The 19,125-nt window shown below is 42.7% G+C and overlaps 1 protein-coding gene across 5 annotated transcripts in view; it reads left to right on the top strand.

The window, feature by feature from the left end:
- The window catches only part of LOC102463594 (kynurenine/alpha-aminoadipate aminotransferase, mitochondrial), a 29,898-nt gene extending 11,546 nt beyond the window's left edge, over window positions 1–18,352 (top strand). For all 5 annotated transcript variants that reach the window (XM_006111669.4, XM_075930199.1, XM_006111668.4 and 2 more), the window contains exons 7-14: window positions 1,220–1,285; window positions 2,616–2,698; window positions 5,041–5,137; window positions 6,153–6,214; window positions 8,720–8,784; window positions 13,331–13,437; window positions 13,913–14,014; window positions 15,501–18,352. In XM_006111669.4, coding sequence (XP_006111731.1) covers window positions 1,220–1,285; window positions 2,616–2,698; window positions 5,041–5,137; window positions 6,153–6,214; window positions 8,720–8,784; window positions 13,331–13,437; window positions 13,913–14,014; window positions 15,501–15,542 — 624 coding nt within the window. In that variant the 3' untranslated portion in view covers window positions 15,543–18,352. The remainder of the gene's footprint in view (window positions 1–1,219; window positions 1,286–2,615; window positions 2,699–5,040; window positions 5,138–6,152; window positions 6,215–8,719; window positions 8,785–13,330; window positions 13,438–13,912; window positions 14,015–15,500) is intronic.
- The last annotated feature ends 773 nt before the right edge of the window (window positions 18,353–19,125 follow it).

Raw genomic sequence — 19,125 nt, 5'->3', positions numbered from 1 at the left:
CCTGTAGTCAGCCGCTGGTCAGTTTCAGCAGCGGTTGAATCTGGACGCCAGTTCTGACTCACATACAAATTCAACTTAAGAACAAACCTACAGTCCCTATCTTGTACATAACCTGGGGCCTGCCTGTATGGGCACATTATTGCATGTGGAACTTGGCTCTCAGTTTTTGAAATGTTTGGCCCTATTGTAGCCACATTTACCTGTTCACGTACTCTTGCCATTACATGACTTGGTAAATTAGCATTTGAAAGCGACTCTTGATATAATCCTAGTATGCTGAATCAACAGAGCAGAGACTGGCATACAGAGCAATGAATATAAGTACAGTAAACTTCTGATAATCCAGCACCTTTAGGACCCAGGGGGTGCCAGATTATCAGATATGCTGGACTATCGGAAGTGGGGGGGCTATGAGGTGTCTGGGGTGGAAGGAATGCCACTCCAGACCCCTCATAACTCCCCCTCCCTTCCGATAGTCCGGCTCTGCCCCAGGCATCCCCGATTCAGCCACTGCTGGTCAGTTTCAGCAGCGGCTGACTTGGGGATGCCTGGGGCAGAGCAGCTGGTGTGCTGCCGGGTTGGTCCCATAGCGCCGCTCCTCGGTGCTGCGGGACCAACCTGGCGACACCCCAGCTGCTCTGCCACAGGCGTCACCAAGTCAGCCGCTGCTGAAATTGATCAGCAGCTGACTCCAGGAAGCCCAGAGCAGAGTTGCTCTGCCCCAGGCTTCCCGGAATCAGCCACTGGTCAATTTCAGCAGCGGCTGAATCGGGGATGCCTGGGGCAGAGCAGCTGGGGTGCTGCCGGGTTGGTCCCATAGCGCCACCCCTCGGCGCTGCGGGACCAACCCGGCAGCACTCCAGCTGTTCTTCCCCAGGTATCCCCAAGATCAGCTGGGGTGCTGCCAGGTTGGTCCCGCAGCCTTGAGGGGCAGCGCTACGGGACCAACTGGGCAGCACCCCAGCTGCTCTGCCCCGGCTTCCCCAATTCGGCTGCTGGTCAGTTTCAGCAGCAGCTGAATCAGGAATCCGGGTGCAGAGCATCTCCAATTGTCCGGCTGCCTGGAGCACTTCCAGGTTCCCGATGGTGCCAGACCATCAGGAGTGCCGGAGCATTGGATGCCGGACCAATGGAGTTTTACTGTAGCTAGGATTACATAGTGACTGTTTCTATTCAGTTTCAATAAACTTTTACCGTTTCATTTTAATTTATTTTCTAGCTTGCAAGACAATATAATTTCCTTGTAATAGAAGATGATCCTTACTATTTTCTTCAGTTTGATAAGGTAAGCTGTCATTTATACTGCATGATATCAGTATTTCTTTTCATTCAGGAGAGAATTAATACATGTACAATTGTGGCTCAAACTACATACTACCCATATTTAGTAGACTGTCAGATTAAATTAAAGCATTATTAGTAAACACTCAGTCATGACATTTTCAGTTACCTGGCTCTTCAGCCATCACGTTGCATCAGTTCCTGTCAATTACAGTAGGTCGAATTCTTCCGTTTTTAAGTGAGAAAAATTCTTACTGACTCCATTAGGGCTGTGCTAGCAGGAACTCCTTTTAGCCAGTCTCCCGTTAGAGTGGGCTGCAGTACATGAGAAAAGTAATAGAGGCTGTATTGCCGTTTCTTTCTGATCTCTGCCTTCATCCAATGCAGCCCATTCTGTCTCCACCCATGCTCCTTGAGCAAATCTCAACTGCTGGAGATTGATCACAGGAATAAGGAGAATAGTGCCACAGCTGCACCCTGCCTTACACACCGGCGGGGGGAGGAGTGCTCAGCTCTACATGTAACTGGGTCTCCCAGCACATGGATATGGGTGAAGGGGAGAGGTGAACTGTTCCTCAATTAAATACATAACTTCTAATTTAAAATCAATTTTTGCAGAGGGAGTAACATCACTCCCTTCACCAATACTGGCTATTGAGTACGTCGATGGAATGAGCAGAGTTTAATATTTTTTTCTTTTTGGAACAAGTCTTGCAAGTCCGGAAGGGGATGAGGAGGAGTCTGATGGGCCTGGGCTAGCAGGACTGAATGCCTACATGGAACTCTTTTATAAGTGTTTGGGGATAAAGATAATTGTCTGCTCTAGGAGTTACATTCCGTGCTGAACTATGCAAGTTGATCTTACTAAATCCCCAACTCTGAGGGATGCCTTCTGCTTTTGCCTAAAGGGAAACTATAGGTTGAGGAGTGCCTCTGAGGAAAACATCAAAGGACATTTTCCCCTACGCACAGTAAAAGTGTTGTTACTGGAGAACTGGATATTTTGTTCTGACCTCCTGTTTTAGTACCCCTTAGAAACTCCAGCACCTAGCATGTGCAGAGCCAAGAGGTTAGAGAAGAAGGGTTTCTGACTGGTTTTCCTGACCTTCAGATCACACTGTCATTGCACCACAAGAGGGTGCTACTCCAAACAGAATAATTTGTCAGGCAGTGACTTTGTCACTAGATGTGCATCACCAAAGCCAAGACTATCATATGATATATCACCCCTTGGTTCAAGAACTACTGAAGTCTGTGTTAGTAATAAGTACATTGCACCTTACTGTAAGACTTATTAACTACTTGAACTTTAAACTCTCATTCTTTCCTTCAAGCCTTGGGCTCCAACCTTCCTCTCAATGGATGTGGATGGTCGAGTTATCAGGACTGACTCTTTCTCTAAAATTCTCTCCTCTGGGTAAGGTCAGCTTTAGACTGTTATCTTCTGGTTAGCACAGGCTGGGGAGTCAAGAGACACAGGATTCTAGTCCTAACTTTGCACCTTCACTTTGTGACCATAGGCAAGTCACTCAACTTCTCGGTGCCTTGATTTTTCTCAGCTGTAATATGCAGATAGTGACTTGCCCACTGTTGCAAAGTGCACTGAGATCTTTAGCTGCTCACAATGTGCTAATTTCCTACTCTCTCTTGGTACGTCTACACAGCAGGGCTACAGTCCAATTAAGCTGTGCAACCTGTGCTACATCAGTTGTGTAGCTAAAGTCGAAATAGCTTAATTTGACTTTTGGTGCTGTCTATACAGCAGGAAGTTGAAGGAAGAACACTCTTCCTTTGACTTCCCTTTACTCCTATTAAAATGAGGGTTACCATGAGTTAGAGTAAGAAGTCAGTTATTGTGCATCTTTCCTTCAACCACCATCTTTTGCTTGTAAGTCTGCTGTCCTCTCAACACATAACACCATGCACTCAGTCCTGATTTTCTGTCTCTAGCTTACATTAACGAATCGTAGCAGTTCGTATGTTGTAAGCTTGTGAGGTGGTGTGGGTACCTTGCTGGTTGCTAGGCTTGGGTTGTGAGTGACCTCCACTGGCTGAGTCATTATGCAAGGGGCTTCAAACCTGTCTGACGAGTTATCTCTGAGGGAGCGGAAGAAGGGGAGTGGAGCCCTGGCTGGGAGCAGGGCTAGAAGTGAGTGAGTTAGTTTTCTGTCTGGGAGCATGGAGGAGACAGCCTAAGGAAAGGAATTTAGGGGCCCAGTCTTCCCCATCTCAAGAGGGGCTGAGACATCCTAGGCCTGCCCTGTAACCAGATTACATCTGTGCTGTGCTGTATCTTGGAGAAGCAATAAACACCTCTATTCTACTGGCTGGTGGAGTCTGTTCGTGCCATTACGGGGGTGCAGGAGATGGGAAAACCCCAACGCGCCATCACAGAGCTCTCCTTTAAAATCGAATGAAATAAGCTAGTATGATCATAAATAGGGTTGCACATGGAGTTCCATTGTTCTCATTCAAAGACACGTGTAAACTTACTCTATTTTCCTCTCATTGCAAACTTCACTTGGAAGCAGAGTTAAGATGGGATTTGTTTTGTTTTTGGCATCATGAATGAAGCTTTTTTTAGTTTATGAATACAAAAACAATCCTATTCATTCTCCTTTCTTTATTTAATATCAGTTCCACAAGGAAGTAAAAATAATAAACCCCGTGGTGCAGTCTTCATGCCTTTTGGTGTCTGATAGACTCAACCATTATAAACTACAGGCATTGTGAGAATCCCAGCTTGCTTATACTTTCCTAGTTGTTATGATTGCAGAGAAAAGTTTCAAAGTATGACCAGGGTGTGCACTAAAAGCTCAGAAAATACTGGTCAGATTAAAATAATTGAAGGCATATTTTTTAAATAATCTCATGGCTACAGGTTGAACCTCTCTCAACTGGGACTCCCTGGTCTGACAAGATCCATAGTCTGGCAGGACCATGGATGTTGCTGGACTGGAGAGCCAGAGACAGGAACCCTGTGTGGGCCAGAAATAGTGTTCCCTCTAAGCTGTGCAGTAGCACAGCTGCACAGGTGATTTATCAGCCCCATCCAGTCAGTCAGCTCCTTGCACGGAGCCTTGAGCCTCTGACTGAGCAGGGCTCATTTACCACCTGTGAAGCTGTGCTGCCGTGCAGCTTAGAGCGAACACTGGCTGGGAACCCAGACAAGCTGACTGTAAGGAGGCCAGTGGCTTTACAGCCCTGCCACGGGAGTCTGACTGAGCCGGTGACAGGGCGTCTAGAACACCGGCAGGCTCCAGTGAAACGGCAGTCTGCTGTAGTGGGGCTGATAGCCACTGTATTGGGACCGCAGGTTGCTGTGGCAGGATAGTGGGACTGGTGGCGGGTTGGGAGCTGGCCAAGATCAGAACTGGGCTGGGGGTGCCGGTGGCAGAGGGGCCAGAAATGACTTCCCCTTGTCTGTCAAAATCCCTCCTTCGGAACTACTCTGGTTCCAAGGGTACCAGACCAGGGATGTCCAGCCTGTATTAAGACAGTCTTTAGGATTTCTTGGTCATAAGTCACAATTTTTGAATGCATAGGGTTAGTAACACTATAAAAGCATTTGGTTTTGTCTGTCAGATTAGCAGATGTGACTCTGAATACCCACATGGAACAGATCTGTTAAGGTTCCAGTTTTACATAATTGCTGTTTGGACTCTAGCCATATTTTGGCTCAGATATCCTGCTGATATCATTTCAAGGATTGTGAACTGTAGATGTCTGTAGTAATGATTTTTTTCCCTTTCCCTCTAGATTGAGAATAGGCTTTTTAACAGGCCCCAAACCACTCATTGACAGAGTTATTCTACATATACAGGTATCAACATTGCATACCAGCACTTTCACACAGGCAAGTACTGTCTTGGATAATGGGAGAGCATTGCCCAAATCATGTATGTTAAAAACATGGTTTCTTTAACCTAGGAACTGAGAGAAGAGACAAAGGACTTTTATAATCCCTGGTCATTTTTCCACTATGGGTTTCAGGAAGATTTATACTGCACAATCTTCCAAGAGAAGAAGACTGCAAAGAGGAAGACTAAGTTTTTCCTGGAGGGTGTTTCAATAAGATTCCCTTTACTTTTATGTAATAGGTTATTAAGATTTAATGGAGTTAAAGGTTAATGTGAACTGTGTGTCTAAGGCCTCAGGCTCCTTGGAAAATCCCAACCTGAAAAGCTGCAGAATAAATGGAGAGTATTTAGAATTGTTATTTGATGCTGTGCCTGTAGGTCAGCGTGGCTTGCTGGTGAACTCTGCTTGTGCTGTGTAAGTAGCCTGCTATTCATTGCCCCTTCCTTTTCAGGCAGTGCTCAGATGGTGAGTTGGGATAGAATGAGATATGCCCCTCCCCAGAGTCTACATCACCATTGTCCCATTCTTGAACACTGCCCTTCCCTCCAGTACAGTCAACTGTAAGGGTCTACCCAGAGCTTACATTGGACTTTCTTTTGAGCTCCTCAGTTACACTTCAGTTACTTTCTGATAGAGGCAGCAAGTCAGGGAAGTGACTAGTCGACTACCCTATCGACTATCAGATAAGCGTTTGCTTGTTGGATAGTCAATTAGTCCTATTTGACATCCCCTAGCATGTTCCTCCCTTTCCAAATTTCCGCATTTGTCTTCTTCCTAATATTTCTATTTTCCCATGAGACACCTATAGTGCAGGCTTCCTAATGGCCCTTTGCCTGTTATTGGTGGACTTTTTGTACTTACCGAGGGGGTTGAAGGTGAAGGAAGAAGTGGCTCCGGGTATCCAGTGATTTGACCTCTGCCCTTGAGGGATGTTTAATATTTTAAAAGCTTGCTTGGGACCTGACTCCTTTTTTAAATAACGGGGTTTACTGTGTGATTTATTTCTGTAGCTTATGATTGCACAGCTTCTTCAGCAGTGGGGAGAAAAGGGTTTTCTGGAGCATGTAGACAGGTAATCCACTTGCATTCAGTATACTATATTGTGGGGTTTGGGTCTCTTTTAATTACTGTCATGCCTCTGAGTATAATGTTTACAGGGATTGTTGTGCTGTCTGGAGTGGCTCACAACTGTGAATGCCTGTCTCGGAGCAAATACCCCAAACTGGTGGCATGTTCTGTAATTAGATTTCACTAACCCAATAACAATTATGAACTCCTAGATCACTTTACATGGAGTCACAGGCAGCCCCAATGGGGTCTCCAGTAGAGATGTTAAAAATCATGTATGAGGGTGAGATTTTCAGCGGTTACACGGTTACTTGTGGTGTAAAACTTAGCTTTTTTATTGCAGAGCCTGCAGCGAAGCCCCCCAGGAGCAGAGCTGCCAGCCAGGGTTCCCTCTAAGCGGGGTGGCAGCACAGCTCGCAGCTGCTTAATGAGCCCTGCCCAGAGGAACCCCACACGGAGCTACCTGACTGCGAGAGGGGCACTTCTCCCTCAGCTACAGCTACAGCTTGGTGCTGAGTACAGAGCAGTGAGTGTGGGAGATGCTGCTGTAAGCAAGGGAGATGTGCCCTTCCCCGAGCCAGGCAGCTCTGTGTTCAGCAGCCCTGAGCCCCTAGGCAGGGCTCATTAAGTAGCTGCAAGGCCATGCTGCTGCACCACTTAGAGAGAAACTTGCCACCAGCCCTTGCCCGCTCAGCTCTCTGGGAGGTGGCTTTGCTGCCCTGCCACGGCAAAGCTGCCTCTCTGGGAGCTGGCTTAGTATAACTGAGGCTATGTCTACAGTACAGGGATCTGTCAGGAAAAGGTACGCAAATTTTCTGATCGTTTTTTCAGAAGAGGATTTTCAAAAATTTGGCCTGTCTACAATGGGCCAATTTTGGAAAAGCCTCCTATTTCAGAAGAGCCCGTCTTCCTTGTGAGAGGAAGACGACAGGGCTTCCGAAAGAGCGTATCTGCTCTTCCGCAGAAAAAAGCAGAAGAGCAGACACGTTCCCTGGATGTAGCAGAGTTTTTCCGGGATATCGTTGGTATCCCGGAAAAACCCCATAGTGTAGACACAGCCTGAGACTATTAACCGATAAGCATCAGTTTATCAGTTAAATGGTTTTTCAGTTATACTCTGACATTCATAGTCTCCAGTTTATCTTGTCACCCGAACAATTTGGACTTCGTGATAAAGAATTACTTACAAACATACCAAAAAAACCCACACCAAATACTCAGGGTTGCTGCCAATCCCAGTAGATCCATAACATACCTCAGATCAATTTGTGCCTTACATCTCACACTGAAGACAGTGCCTATAGCCAGGGCTCGCCGAACCCGCATGTGCAGATCGTGTGAACCCGGCTCTTCCAGGTTGCAATCTACTCGCCACAAGCAAGTAGATTTCATATTTGTCGAGCCCTGCCTATAGCCAATCCTGTAATAAATTAACTGAAGGTTTATTTTGTAGGAAAAGAAAATAGGAGCTATTTACAGGTTAAAGCAAGCAAACATATATACAGATGAGTTGCCAGCTATAATTCCTAAAGTTGACAGATGTAGTTATCTGTCAGTTCAAAATGTTTTTCAGGGCAGACCCAGGTGTAGGCCATGAGGATCTAATTTAGCATCTCTAGCCCCTGTGTTTTCAAACACCAAAGAAATTAAGTTTTCCTTTTATCCCACTTAGTCTTTTACACTTAGCCTTCCAGTCCATGAGATATCTCCCGTGCACATAAGCAGTTTCAAGTTATGCTAGATAGAGCCCTGTGCAGATATGAAATTTGCATCCACAAAAATGAGCCGCAGATATCTGCTTTGACACCAGTGGATGCATATACCAGTGGATGTAAAATGGATCTCCACAAATTTGCAGGATTCTAGATACAAAGTTTGTATCCATATCCACAATAATGAGCTGCATGTATCCACAGATGCGGATACCCATGGATATAAAGCGGATATCTGTGGATTTGTCAGACCCTAATGATAGAGCTATTCACCAGTCCTTTGTATTATGGTGTTCCTTAATGGCCCATTTAATCTTGGCATGCATTATACATGCATGCAGTGGGGAGGAGGGGTTGAGGGAAGGGGGGATGATTCCTGTGCCTGGGTTCACAAACTCAGAGGATGTATTTTCAAAGTTATAAAACAAAATGTACATACTTTCATATGGTATGGGCATTACAAGTTGGATTAATGCACGTTGCCACTTATAAGCATTTCTTAGTCTAAACACTAAATACATACTTATATTTATTTTCAACAAAACAGGTGGATTAGTTTGGTTTTCAGCTGTGAGTTTGTCCATGCTCAATTGACACCTACCGACTTGGCAAGAGCTGGCACCTGGTTTAGTAGCATCATAGGGAGATGAAGCAATGTTGCCCAAAGTTCCTGCAGCACTGGACAACATAACATTTTCTGCACAGTTCTGTAATAGTCATATGACTGTTGTACAAAGTTATTTATACCTAACCATCTGTGGTTTTAGGTAGGGTGATCATTTTTATATCTATTTCAGGGTAGTGGAATTCTACAGGGTCCAGCGAGATGCAATGCTTGCTGCAGCAAACAAATGGTTAAAAGGTTAGTGAATGCCAACAGAGCTATATATTTTCAATCTGTTTTTTTCTGACTCCTGTTAATCAACTCTATTTTCAAAAATAATTACTAAGGGTATTTCTAGACTGCATCCCTCTGTTGGCAGAGGGATGCAGATTAGGCAGGTCGACATTGCAAATGATGCAAGGATTTAAATATCCTGCATCTCATTTGCATAAAAATGGCCACCAACTCAGCACTTTGTCAGCAAAAAGCGGCAGTCTAGAGGGGGATCTGTCGAGAAAGAAAGCCTTTTTTATGCAAATTAGGTGTGGGATATTTAAATCCCCCACTTAATTTGCATTGTCGACCTGCCTGATCTGCATCCCTCTGTCGACAGAGGGTTGCAGTCTAGATATATCCTACGGCCAGGTCTACACGAGAGCTGGAAGAATGAGTTAAGGTGCACAGCTCCAGCTATGTAAAATTCATAGCTGGAGTCAGCTTACCTTAACCCAAGCTTGGCTGTCTTCACAGAGGGAGACCGATGGGAGTAAATGCTCTTGGCTTCCCTTACTCCTCGCAACTACAAGGAGTACAGGCACCATCTGGAGCTGCCCTCAGCATTCGATTTATGGTTCTTAACTTTCACAGGAGCTGGACCTAGCCCATTTATCTGTGGTATTTATATGGCCCCTATTATAGTAACAGAGCCTCACCCTCTTTATCCTTACAGCTCCCCTTTGAGGTAAAGAAGCATTATCCCCCTTTTACAGAGGGAGGACTGAGGCCCAGGGACTTTGGGAGTGTCTACATTGCAAAAATAAGGGTCTTAACTTGAGTTAAAATACCCATGAAAACACAGCAATTTAGCAAGAGCGAAAAGCCACAGTCTATAGGGAATCCTGAGATTGAACTCAAACTGCTAACCTGAGTTATAAACCAAGTCAATGTATCTTCCTTGTAGCTTTCAGCCAAGTTAAGAATACATGTTTAGTGCAGTGTAGACATAACAGATGAATTGTGCTAGGAAACACAGGAAACCATGTTTAGGCCATTTCTACATTACCACTTATGTCAGAAAAATTTATGTTGCTTGGTACATGAAAAAAACACTTCCCAGCACAAAATAAATTATGTCAGCTTAAGTGGTAGCATGCACAGTATACGTCAGCAAGAGAGCGTCTCCCACCACTACAGCTACTGCGGCTTTTGGGGGGTGGTTTAATGATGTTGTTGATGGGAAAGCTCTCTCCATTCGACATAAAGCAGCTACGTGGAAGATCTTACAGAAATGTGGCTGCATCAGTACAACTGTGCTGCTATAAGCTCTCTAGTGTAAACATAGCCTTTGATCTGGAAACTGAACCTGGGTCTTGCAGCCATGTCCCAAACTAGCACTTTGACCACTGGAACATCCCTCTTATCTTCCCACGGAGCTCAGTCTCTCAAAAGCAAAGAGTGTTCCTGAGCATAACTGAGCTCAGAACCAAATGCTGATCCTACTTGTTTCTCGCAGTTTTGTCAGAGAGGGAAGCAAGGGTGAAAGAAAAGGAGAAAACAATACAAAAAAAACCTTTAGAATTCTGCTACCGTTCAAGCTGCTACTGTATATGAAGAGGAAAGAGAATTTTGTTTGTTTTCATTGTTAATTTTCTGAGATTCTCAAAAACCGTAGTGATGAGGGCTGTATGAGTATCTAACGGAAAAAGACCTTCACCTATCCAGCCAAATTAAAGAAAAAAAATACATCTGCTAAAGCCATTTGGCAGAAAAGGCTAAGCCAGGAAAATCTTCCTCTTGTTGAAGTAACTGGCTTTTTGTGTTATGAAGATTGACATAACTAGCAAGTTGACGGTTTGGAGTATTCTGAGAGAGGTTTTTATTTTGTAGGGTAAGTTTATAATTAAGTTTGTGGTAATGATCAAAGGTATCTAAGGGTATGTCTACACTACCCCGCTAGTTTGAACTAGCAGGAGTAATGTAGTCATCCGCAATTGCAAATGAAGCCCGGGATTTGAATTTCCCGGGCTTCATTTGCATGAAGCCGGCCGGCGCCATTTTTAAATGCCGGCTAGTTCGAACCCGTGCCGCGCGGCTACACGCGGCATGGAGTAGCTAGTTCGGATTAGGCTTCTAATCCGAACTAGCTGTACTCCTCGTGGAATGAGAAGTACAGCTAGTTCAGATTAGGAAGCCTAATCCAAACTAGCTACTCCGTGCCGCGTGTAGCCGCGCGGCACGGGGTTCGAACTAGCCGGCATTTAAAAATGGCGCCGGCCGGCTTCATGCAAATGAAGCCCGGGAAATTCAAATCCCGGGCTTCATTTGCAATTGCGGATGACTACATTACCCCCGCTAGTTCAAACTAGCAGGGTAGTGTAGACATACCCTAATAGGAACAGGGGCAGATGGCAAGTGAAACAAACAAATCAATATGTTCAAACAATGTACAAATGTAGTAGAACTGGAACCAAAAAACATAGCTGCGTTTGGGATTGTTGTCCAGCTAGAAACTGATCATATTTACTGTATGAATTGTACCTAGAGGCAATCTTACTCTAAAGTAAGAATCCTTTCTGTGCTGTTTTCTACTCTTTGGTTACGTCTACACTGCACAGTTATTCTGGAGTAGTTATTCTGAAATAGCTTATTTCTAAATGGCACATCTACGCTTCAAGGAAGCTTCAAAATTAGTCCAAGGCAGGCTTCCCTAATGTAGACATGCTATGTCGATTTAGAGCCCAAACAGGAATAACATAGAATATCCCTTGTGAGGGGCTATTTCAAAATAGCAGAAATGGCGTGTCTGCACATGCCTTATTTTGAAATTGCTATTTTGGAGTAAGTGTTATTCTTCGTGAAATGAGGTTTACAGAAGTCGGAATAAGCCATCCATTATTTCAAAATTATTTTGAAATAATGGAATTGCTGTGTAGACACACTCGTAGTTACAGGCAGTCCCCGGGTTACGTACAAGATAGGGACTGTAGGTTTGTTCTTAAGTTTAATCTGTATGTAAGTCGGAACTGGCATCCAGATTCAGCCGCTGCTGAAACTGATCAGTTTCAACAGCGGCTGAATCTGGACGCCAGTTCTGACTTACATACAGATTCAACGTAAGAACCCTAGGCATCCCCAAGTCAGCTGCTGCTGAAACTGATCAGCGGCTGATTCCAGGAAGCCCGGGGCAGGGGCTTCCTGTAGTCAGCCACTGGTCAGTTTCAGCAGCGGCTGACTTGGGGACGCCTGGGGCAGAGCAGCTGGGGTGCTGCTGGGTTGGTCCAGTAGCGCCGCCGCTCCTCGGCGCTACTGGACTAACCCAGCAGCACCCAAGCTGCTCTGCCCCAGGCGTCCTGATTCAGCCGCTGCTGAAACTGACCAGCAGTGGCTGAATCAGGACGCCTGGGGCAGAGCAGCTGGGGTGCTGCCCGGTTGGTCCAGTAGCGCCCAGAGCGGCGCTACGGGACCAACTAGCAGCGCCCCAGCTGCTGTACCACAGGTGTCCGGAGCAAAGCCGCGGAGCACGGGGGCAGCGGGACAGCCCAGACGCGCCGTGGCTGTCCTGCTGCCCACGTGCTCCGCAGTTTGGCTCTGCTTTCCCCCCCCCCCCTCCTGGTCTGCAGACCGGGGGCAAAGCAGAGCCAAGCCGCGGAGCACGTGGGCAGCGGACAGCCCTGTCCGCTGCCAGTGTGTTCCGCCGCTTTGCTTCCTCTCCCTGGTCTGCTGGAGACCAGGGAGAGGAAGGGCCCCGTTCGTAACTGCGGATCCGACATAAGTCGGATCCGCGTAACTCGGGGACTGCCTGTATTTCGGAATAATGGCTGTTATTCTAAAGTAACTTTGCTCTGTAGAGGCACCCTTCCTAGTCTTCAAGCCCTTATAGAATCATAGAACACTAGAAATGGAAGGGACCTCTAGAGATCATCAAGTCCAGTTCCCTTCCCTCACAGCAGGACCCAATACCGTCTAGACCATCCCTGATAGATGTCTATCTAACCTGCTGTTAAATATCTCCAGAGATGGAAATTCCATAGCCTCTAGGCAATTTATTCCAGTGTTTAACCACCCTGACAGTTAGGAAGTTTTTCCTAATGTCCTACCTAAACCTTCTTCTTTTCTTATGAGGAAAAACATAACATTTTAAATAAAAAGGAAAAAAATTCTGACCATGCCTACGTTATGCAGCTCAAGCAACCTTTATGGTAGCTATGCTACTAAAGAAGCTGCATTTAAATAGAATGTTTGATTACTACACAATGTGATTCGTTGCTTTTTCAGAAATCAGCCTATCGTATCTCTAATACACTTGTTGAATTACAGACTGCCCAACTCGAAGAACCTAGAGAATCCATTTTCAGAAAAACCATAAAGCAAAGTAGTCTTAGTATTACTGAATTACATCTGTATTCGTTTTGTCGGGGGAACGTTAAATTTGATAGGGAGAAATCTTGGTTTCATTTGAAGTCAATGGCAAAATTCCCATTGATTTGACTGGCACCAGGATTTCACTGTGTTTTTGTGTCTCTGGGGTATCCATTGCAGAAAGGACAAAGCATATCTGTTTGATTTTTCTGTTTTCTCTCTCCAGGCCTGGCAGAATGGCATGCTCCTGCTGCTGGCATGTTCCTATGGATTAAAATTAAGGGAGTTTCTGACACACAACAGCTGATTATGGAAAAAGCTTTGAAGAAACAAGTAGGAAAAATATCTATTGATCTTAAAATGTAGTAGGAGGGAAATGTTAAATAAACTTCTATTGTAATAGATATTGAATGCAACTCCAACTGTGCATTCATTAGGACTGCAGATCAGGTATACAGTATCAGATTCTAATAACCCTCCTTCAATAAAACCACACTTAATTTCTCTTATGTAACAGTTTGCAGAGACCATTTTTACATAAAAAACATCTGCTGTCAGCCAGAAAGAAACCTAAAGAACTGCTCTGATACCCATAAAATACAAGAATAGGATAGAACCTGCCTGTAGTTATAGAAAACTAGGTTCTTTTTGTTGTGAGATTTGAGTCCAAGTTTTTGTAGTCTGCCTTCCCTTTGTGGAATGAAGGAATAGATTAAGCCGCTTTGTGAGACCATTATTCTGCAGTGAGGTACAGTATTTAATTTTTAAGAAGACATTTGTAACTAAATGGCTAATCTATTTCTCCTAGGTGTTAATGGTTCCTGGGGGAGCATTTAACATTGATAGCTCAGTTCCTAGTTCTTACGTCAGAGCTTCTTTTTCTGTGTCTTCTCCAGCCCAGATGGATCAGGTGAGAGCAATATGACTTGCTGTTAATTTCTGAAAAGAATATTGCTCATGCAGTAATTGTTGTTCTTCTCCATTTTCCCTGCAAGTTTTAACCAACTATATATCTTGTGTAGTTATCTCCCTCTTTTTCACTTCAGTAGGCATTTGTTTGTTTTGGTAAGTACTGTTTGAATAGTACATCTGAAACCTCCTTATTTAGAAGAATTGTAGTGGGTTGAATCTTAGCGTACGTCTAGACTACATGCCTCTGTCGCCAGAGGCATGTAGATTAGGCTACCAGACATAGTAAAATGAAGCGGCGATTTAAATAATCGCCGCTTCATTTAAATTTACATGGCTGCCGCGCTGAGCTGACAAACAGCTGATCAGCTGTTTGTCGGCTCAGCGCAGCAGCCATGTAAATTTAAATGAAGCGGCGATTATTTAAATCGCCGCTTCATTTTCCTATGTCTGGTAGCCTAATCTACATGCCTCTGTCGTCAGAGGCATGTAGTCTAAACGTACCCTTTGTGTCTCTTAAAATGCACCTGCCTTTCTCATAATTACTTATTCCTTATCTAGCTCTCCTTGAAGTTAATGCAAATTTAGCTACTTATTGAGTAAGAGCAATGACCACATACCTTATTTCCCAAAATTTGCCATCCTCAAATCTAATTCCTTTTCCTCTGCTGTTTTCTTTGTATCGATTCCATATTAAACAAACTCAAGGTGATTGTGTTAGGCTTCCCAACTACTCTCGCATTCAGTTTCTCTTAGTAGTCTGTAGCACATTGGAGACGGTCTCTCCTTAATTCAGTCTCTCTATTACTTCATGATTAAGGAACTCAGCTGTGCTATTTAGGAACTTCTTGGCTATAACAGTTATATTTGTCACTGAATGTACATTCTTTCAAGTGCCTCAAGAATTTTATGTCTTTGGTCTTACTTTCCTTCAGTCATTAAGGTGTGTAGCAGATGTTAATTGTGCTTCTCCTTTGGTCATCCCTTTCATCACTCCCTAAAGAATTTTACATTATGTTTAGTCAAATTGTATCTTGCTGGTATTGCACTTGACTTGGAATTCTACAACATCCCCCTCAATTTTTTCCTCATTATCTCTCTCTCTCATCCCTCTGTGTTGCTGATGTAGCTATGAGAATCTTCCCGGTTGTCTTCATTAATGCCCACTGGATTACAGATATCATGTAATAAAATGATTATACTCTTGTAGATTAATAAACAGAACTAGTCCATTTCTTGTTGTTTTTGTATGTTGGGAAAACATACTAGGTTAAGAAAGTAGGAAGTACTTCCTCTGAAATAAACACTTAGTGCACTATTAATATAAAAATGAATAGAGAATATGAAGCTTTACAATAAAGTACTAAGCCTTTAGATTGCTGGGTGCTCCTGTCGTAGCAGTTTTAGAAATTATACTGCAGATTTAGCATATTGCCTAACTAGCTAATGCTAGGATGTGAACATTAACCATCCTGCTTTCATTGTAGGCTTTTCAGAGGCTGGCTGAGCTTATAAAAGAAGCTATATGAGGACAGCAAATGAAAGCCATCTAGCAAATTAAAGTCTCCTTCCAAAAATCTGCAGTTTTATAATGACATACAAGCCACAGTACCGTGTATATTCTCTTGGTTGGTATGAATGCCTTGGAAATGTAAACGTGAATAGATCACCAAAAGTGCTCTGAACTTATCTTTTGATAGTGAAGTTATAGTTTAGTTAGAAATTATCTCATTCAACAATTACAGTGCAACTCTGGTATATGGTTATGTGCATAATAGCACTACTGCAGTTAGTGAAAATATTATTTCATTTGAAACCATTTTTCATTTTCCCATAACTTCCTCAATATTGTTCTGAATCTTTTTAAAGCAGATCTTTTCACAAAGTGAATTTTGAAACTAGGTTTGAACAAAGTATATTCAGTCATTTAGAATTATGGGCAGATGGATTATAGCAAATAATACAGCTTTTTGAAATAACTGAGGAATGAACTACAGAATTTCTGATTTTGCATGAGACATCAGTAACAAATACAGTCCTTGTTAAATCTGTCTGGAAAAGGACTTTAAAAAAATTAACTACTTTAATTCAATGATATACTTGATTTACACAGAAAAATCACTTTTTGCTATTTTTAGGTTCATACCTCAAATTATGGAAAAACTGTATTGACCAGAAAATTCCACTAAAATCACTCAGGACCCTCAAAAACCCAACACTTCCTGAGGTAAAAAAATATATTCCTTCACCAAATTATGTTATTGTTAATTTTTTAAAATACGTAACTAAGGGTATGTCTACTACACTACAGAGGTTTTTTTTCGGAAAAATGGCCATTTTTCTGAAAAAACTTCAATTAGGTCCACACCGCAATTGAATTCTTCCAAAAGAAAATTGAAAGAACAGAGGGTTTTTTCCGATATTGGTAATCCTCCTTCTACGAGGAAGAAGCCTTTTTCCGAAAGAGCTCTTTTGGAAAAAGGCGCGTGTGGACAGGGAAGAGTGAGTTCTTTTGAAAGAAGAGGAAAAAGGAAAAAGCACCAGTGCCCTCGTGGCCATTCCACCCATAGTAATCACAGCTGAAATGCGAGATAGCATCCACACTGACTGGAAGCTATCTTTCAAAAAAGCAGATCGCTTTTTCAATGCGCTTTTGCAGTGTGGACGCTCTCTTTCAGAAGAAGTTTTTCCAGAAGATCTCTTCCGGAAAAGTTTCTTCCGAAAGAAGCCTGCAGTCTAGACATGGCCTAAGCTACTTCCTTTTGTCTTTGTATACTGTAGGGCTGCATCTACACTGGCGCATTCTCACACAAAAACTCTTTTGCGGAAGAGTTCTTCTGCAAAAACTCTTCCAGAAGAGAGCATCTACACTCGCATGAAATCCCTATAGCTAAAATGGCCATTAGAGCTTTCTTGTGCAAGAGAGTGTCCCCACTGCCATGGATGCTTTTGCGCAAAAGCACATGGCAGTGTGAACATGCTCTTGCGCAAGACCTTTTGCTCAAGAACTCTTGCACAAAACAGTTCTTGCACAAAAAGCTTGCAGTGTAGACATAGCCCTAGAGTTCTGAAGTATAAAGACCTTTTAAACACACTTCAAACCCTTCACTGAGTGCATATAAAAACTTGACACCATAAGAGTGCTGTATTTTATAAGTATTGAGAAAGTGCCTCACATGGCATTGGTCCAGTGCTCATAACCTTTTCCAAATTCCTGATACAGAGGCAGTTTAGTGAGTTAAACAAGTCTTCCCAACAAGAGCCAAAATCCCACCCACAATAGTTTTATAACTGCAATAATAAAAAAATTAAACAATTTCTACACCAAGCCAATAAATCTTACAGTAGATGATCTTCTATACGAAGGATGCTTTGGGGAAGTGGTCTATGGCTCAGAAAGAAAAACATTTAAAGTTTTCTCATTCTCTAATCTGATTTGTCTGGTGCTTGCCTCTAAATTGCTCATCTCATTCAGTCTGAAAGAATCAAATTCTCTTTGGGTTGTTGATTTTGAGATAATCTGTTCTGGCCTTACTGTGTGACTGTTGCACCAGTTGCAATTAAACAACAAATATCAAATAGTGAATTTTGCATACTCTCAAACTGCAATCAGTTTGCTAGGAATCTAAAAATAAGGTGTTTTTTTAAAAATAACTAACTTATAATACCAAATAAATATAAGGAAATGGTGATCAGCTTCTAGCCATTCTGCAAGCAGAAAAAGATACTATATTGCCTAGAAAATTTTTCACACAACTGTTTTCATATCTATTATCTATGGTACTTTCTATATAGGCACTGTTTTTCATAAATACATACTCTCCTGTTGCTGCTTGGCTTCACCACATTAGCTAGCAGTCCATTCCATCCCTCAAAATTAATACCTCCTTGAGTTTAAAAAGAGAATCCCACCAGCGTACAGTTAAGATTAATTTATAAATCATTTGTTGTGTAAAAACATTGTGCTGATCAAGTTTGAGACACAAAGAATATTGGAAGCAGCGTGTGTGCTAAGAGCTATAGTTTGATTGTCTTCTAATAAACTGGCATATGATGGGTGGGAAGAGAGAATTGTGCTGGATAAGTATGGTCTGTTAGATATTGATTCCTGATCATGATCCCAGTGAGTAGGGAGTTTCTCCTGAAAACAATTATTTAAATATGACTTTCTTCCATGGCTAAATTCTAGTTTATTTCAAAATTCTTCTAAAAGTTAACATTAATACTTGTTCATTGCATCTATACAGTTTAGAAAATTACATTTTCTACATGTACCATCTGTATATATATTCAGTTACATCTTTAAATGTGGATATAAATAAAACAGGATACATATGAAGTGCACTGATTTATACTTTGACTTTGAACTACTGGACTTTGTGTCCTAACTTGTTTAGTTTTTGGCTTCTGACTAAACAGTTTTTGAACAACACACTGGAGGCAGTATTTCAGGAGAGGATGGAGTTATTCTTGTGTGTGGTTTGAGATGTTTCTGGCATATTTCTGGATGAAAAGTGCTCTGTAAATGTTAAACTTAAAAAACAACAAATGGTCATCTGAAGAAGTGGGCTATGATCAAGAAAGCGCATGATACCATCTACATGTTTTGATAGTCTTTAAAGTGCTACCAGACCATTTGTTGTTTTTTAAGTTTTTCCTGTTACAGACTAACTTGGCTACCCCTCTGAAACTGTAAATATTAGTTTATATTGAATACTGCATACAGATGTGGTCTCATCACCTCAAAAAAGATATTTTGGCATTAGAAAAGGTTCAGAAAAGGGCAGCTACAATGATTAAGGGTTTGGAATGGGTCCCAAATGAGGAGAGGCTAAAGAAACTGAGACTTTTCAATTTAGAAAAGAGGCGACTGAGGGGATATGATAGAGGTAAATAAAATCATGAGTGGTGTGGAGAGGGTGAGTAGAGAAAAGTTGTTGACTTGTTCCCATAATATAGGAACTAGAGGACACCAAATGAAATTAATGAGTAGCAGGTTTGAAACTAATAGAAGGTTCTTCTTCACACAGCACACAGTCAGCCTCTGGAACTCCTTGCCAGAGGAGGCTATGAAGGCTAGAACTATAACAGAGTTTAAAAGAGAGCTAGTTG

This window comes from Pelodiscus sinensis, chromosome 5, assembly GCF_049634645.1.
Source record: "Pelodiscus sinensis isolate JC-2024 chromosome 5, ASM4963464v1, whole genome shotgun sequence".
In the NCBI taxonomy this organism is placed as follows: Eukaryota; Metazoa; Chordata; order Testudines; family Trionychidae; genus Pelodiscus; species Pelodiscus sinensis.
Note: the sequence above shows the minus strand (reverse complement) of the source record. Positions and strands in the feature narration are given on the sequence as shown.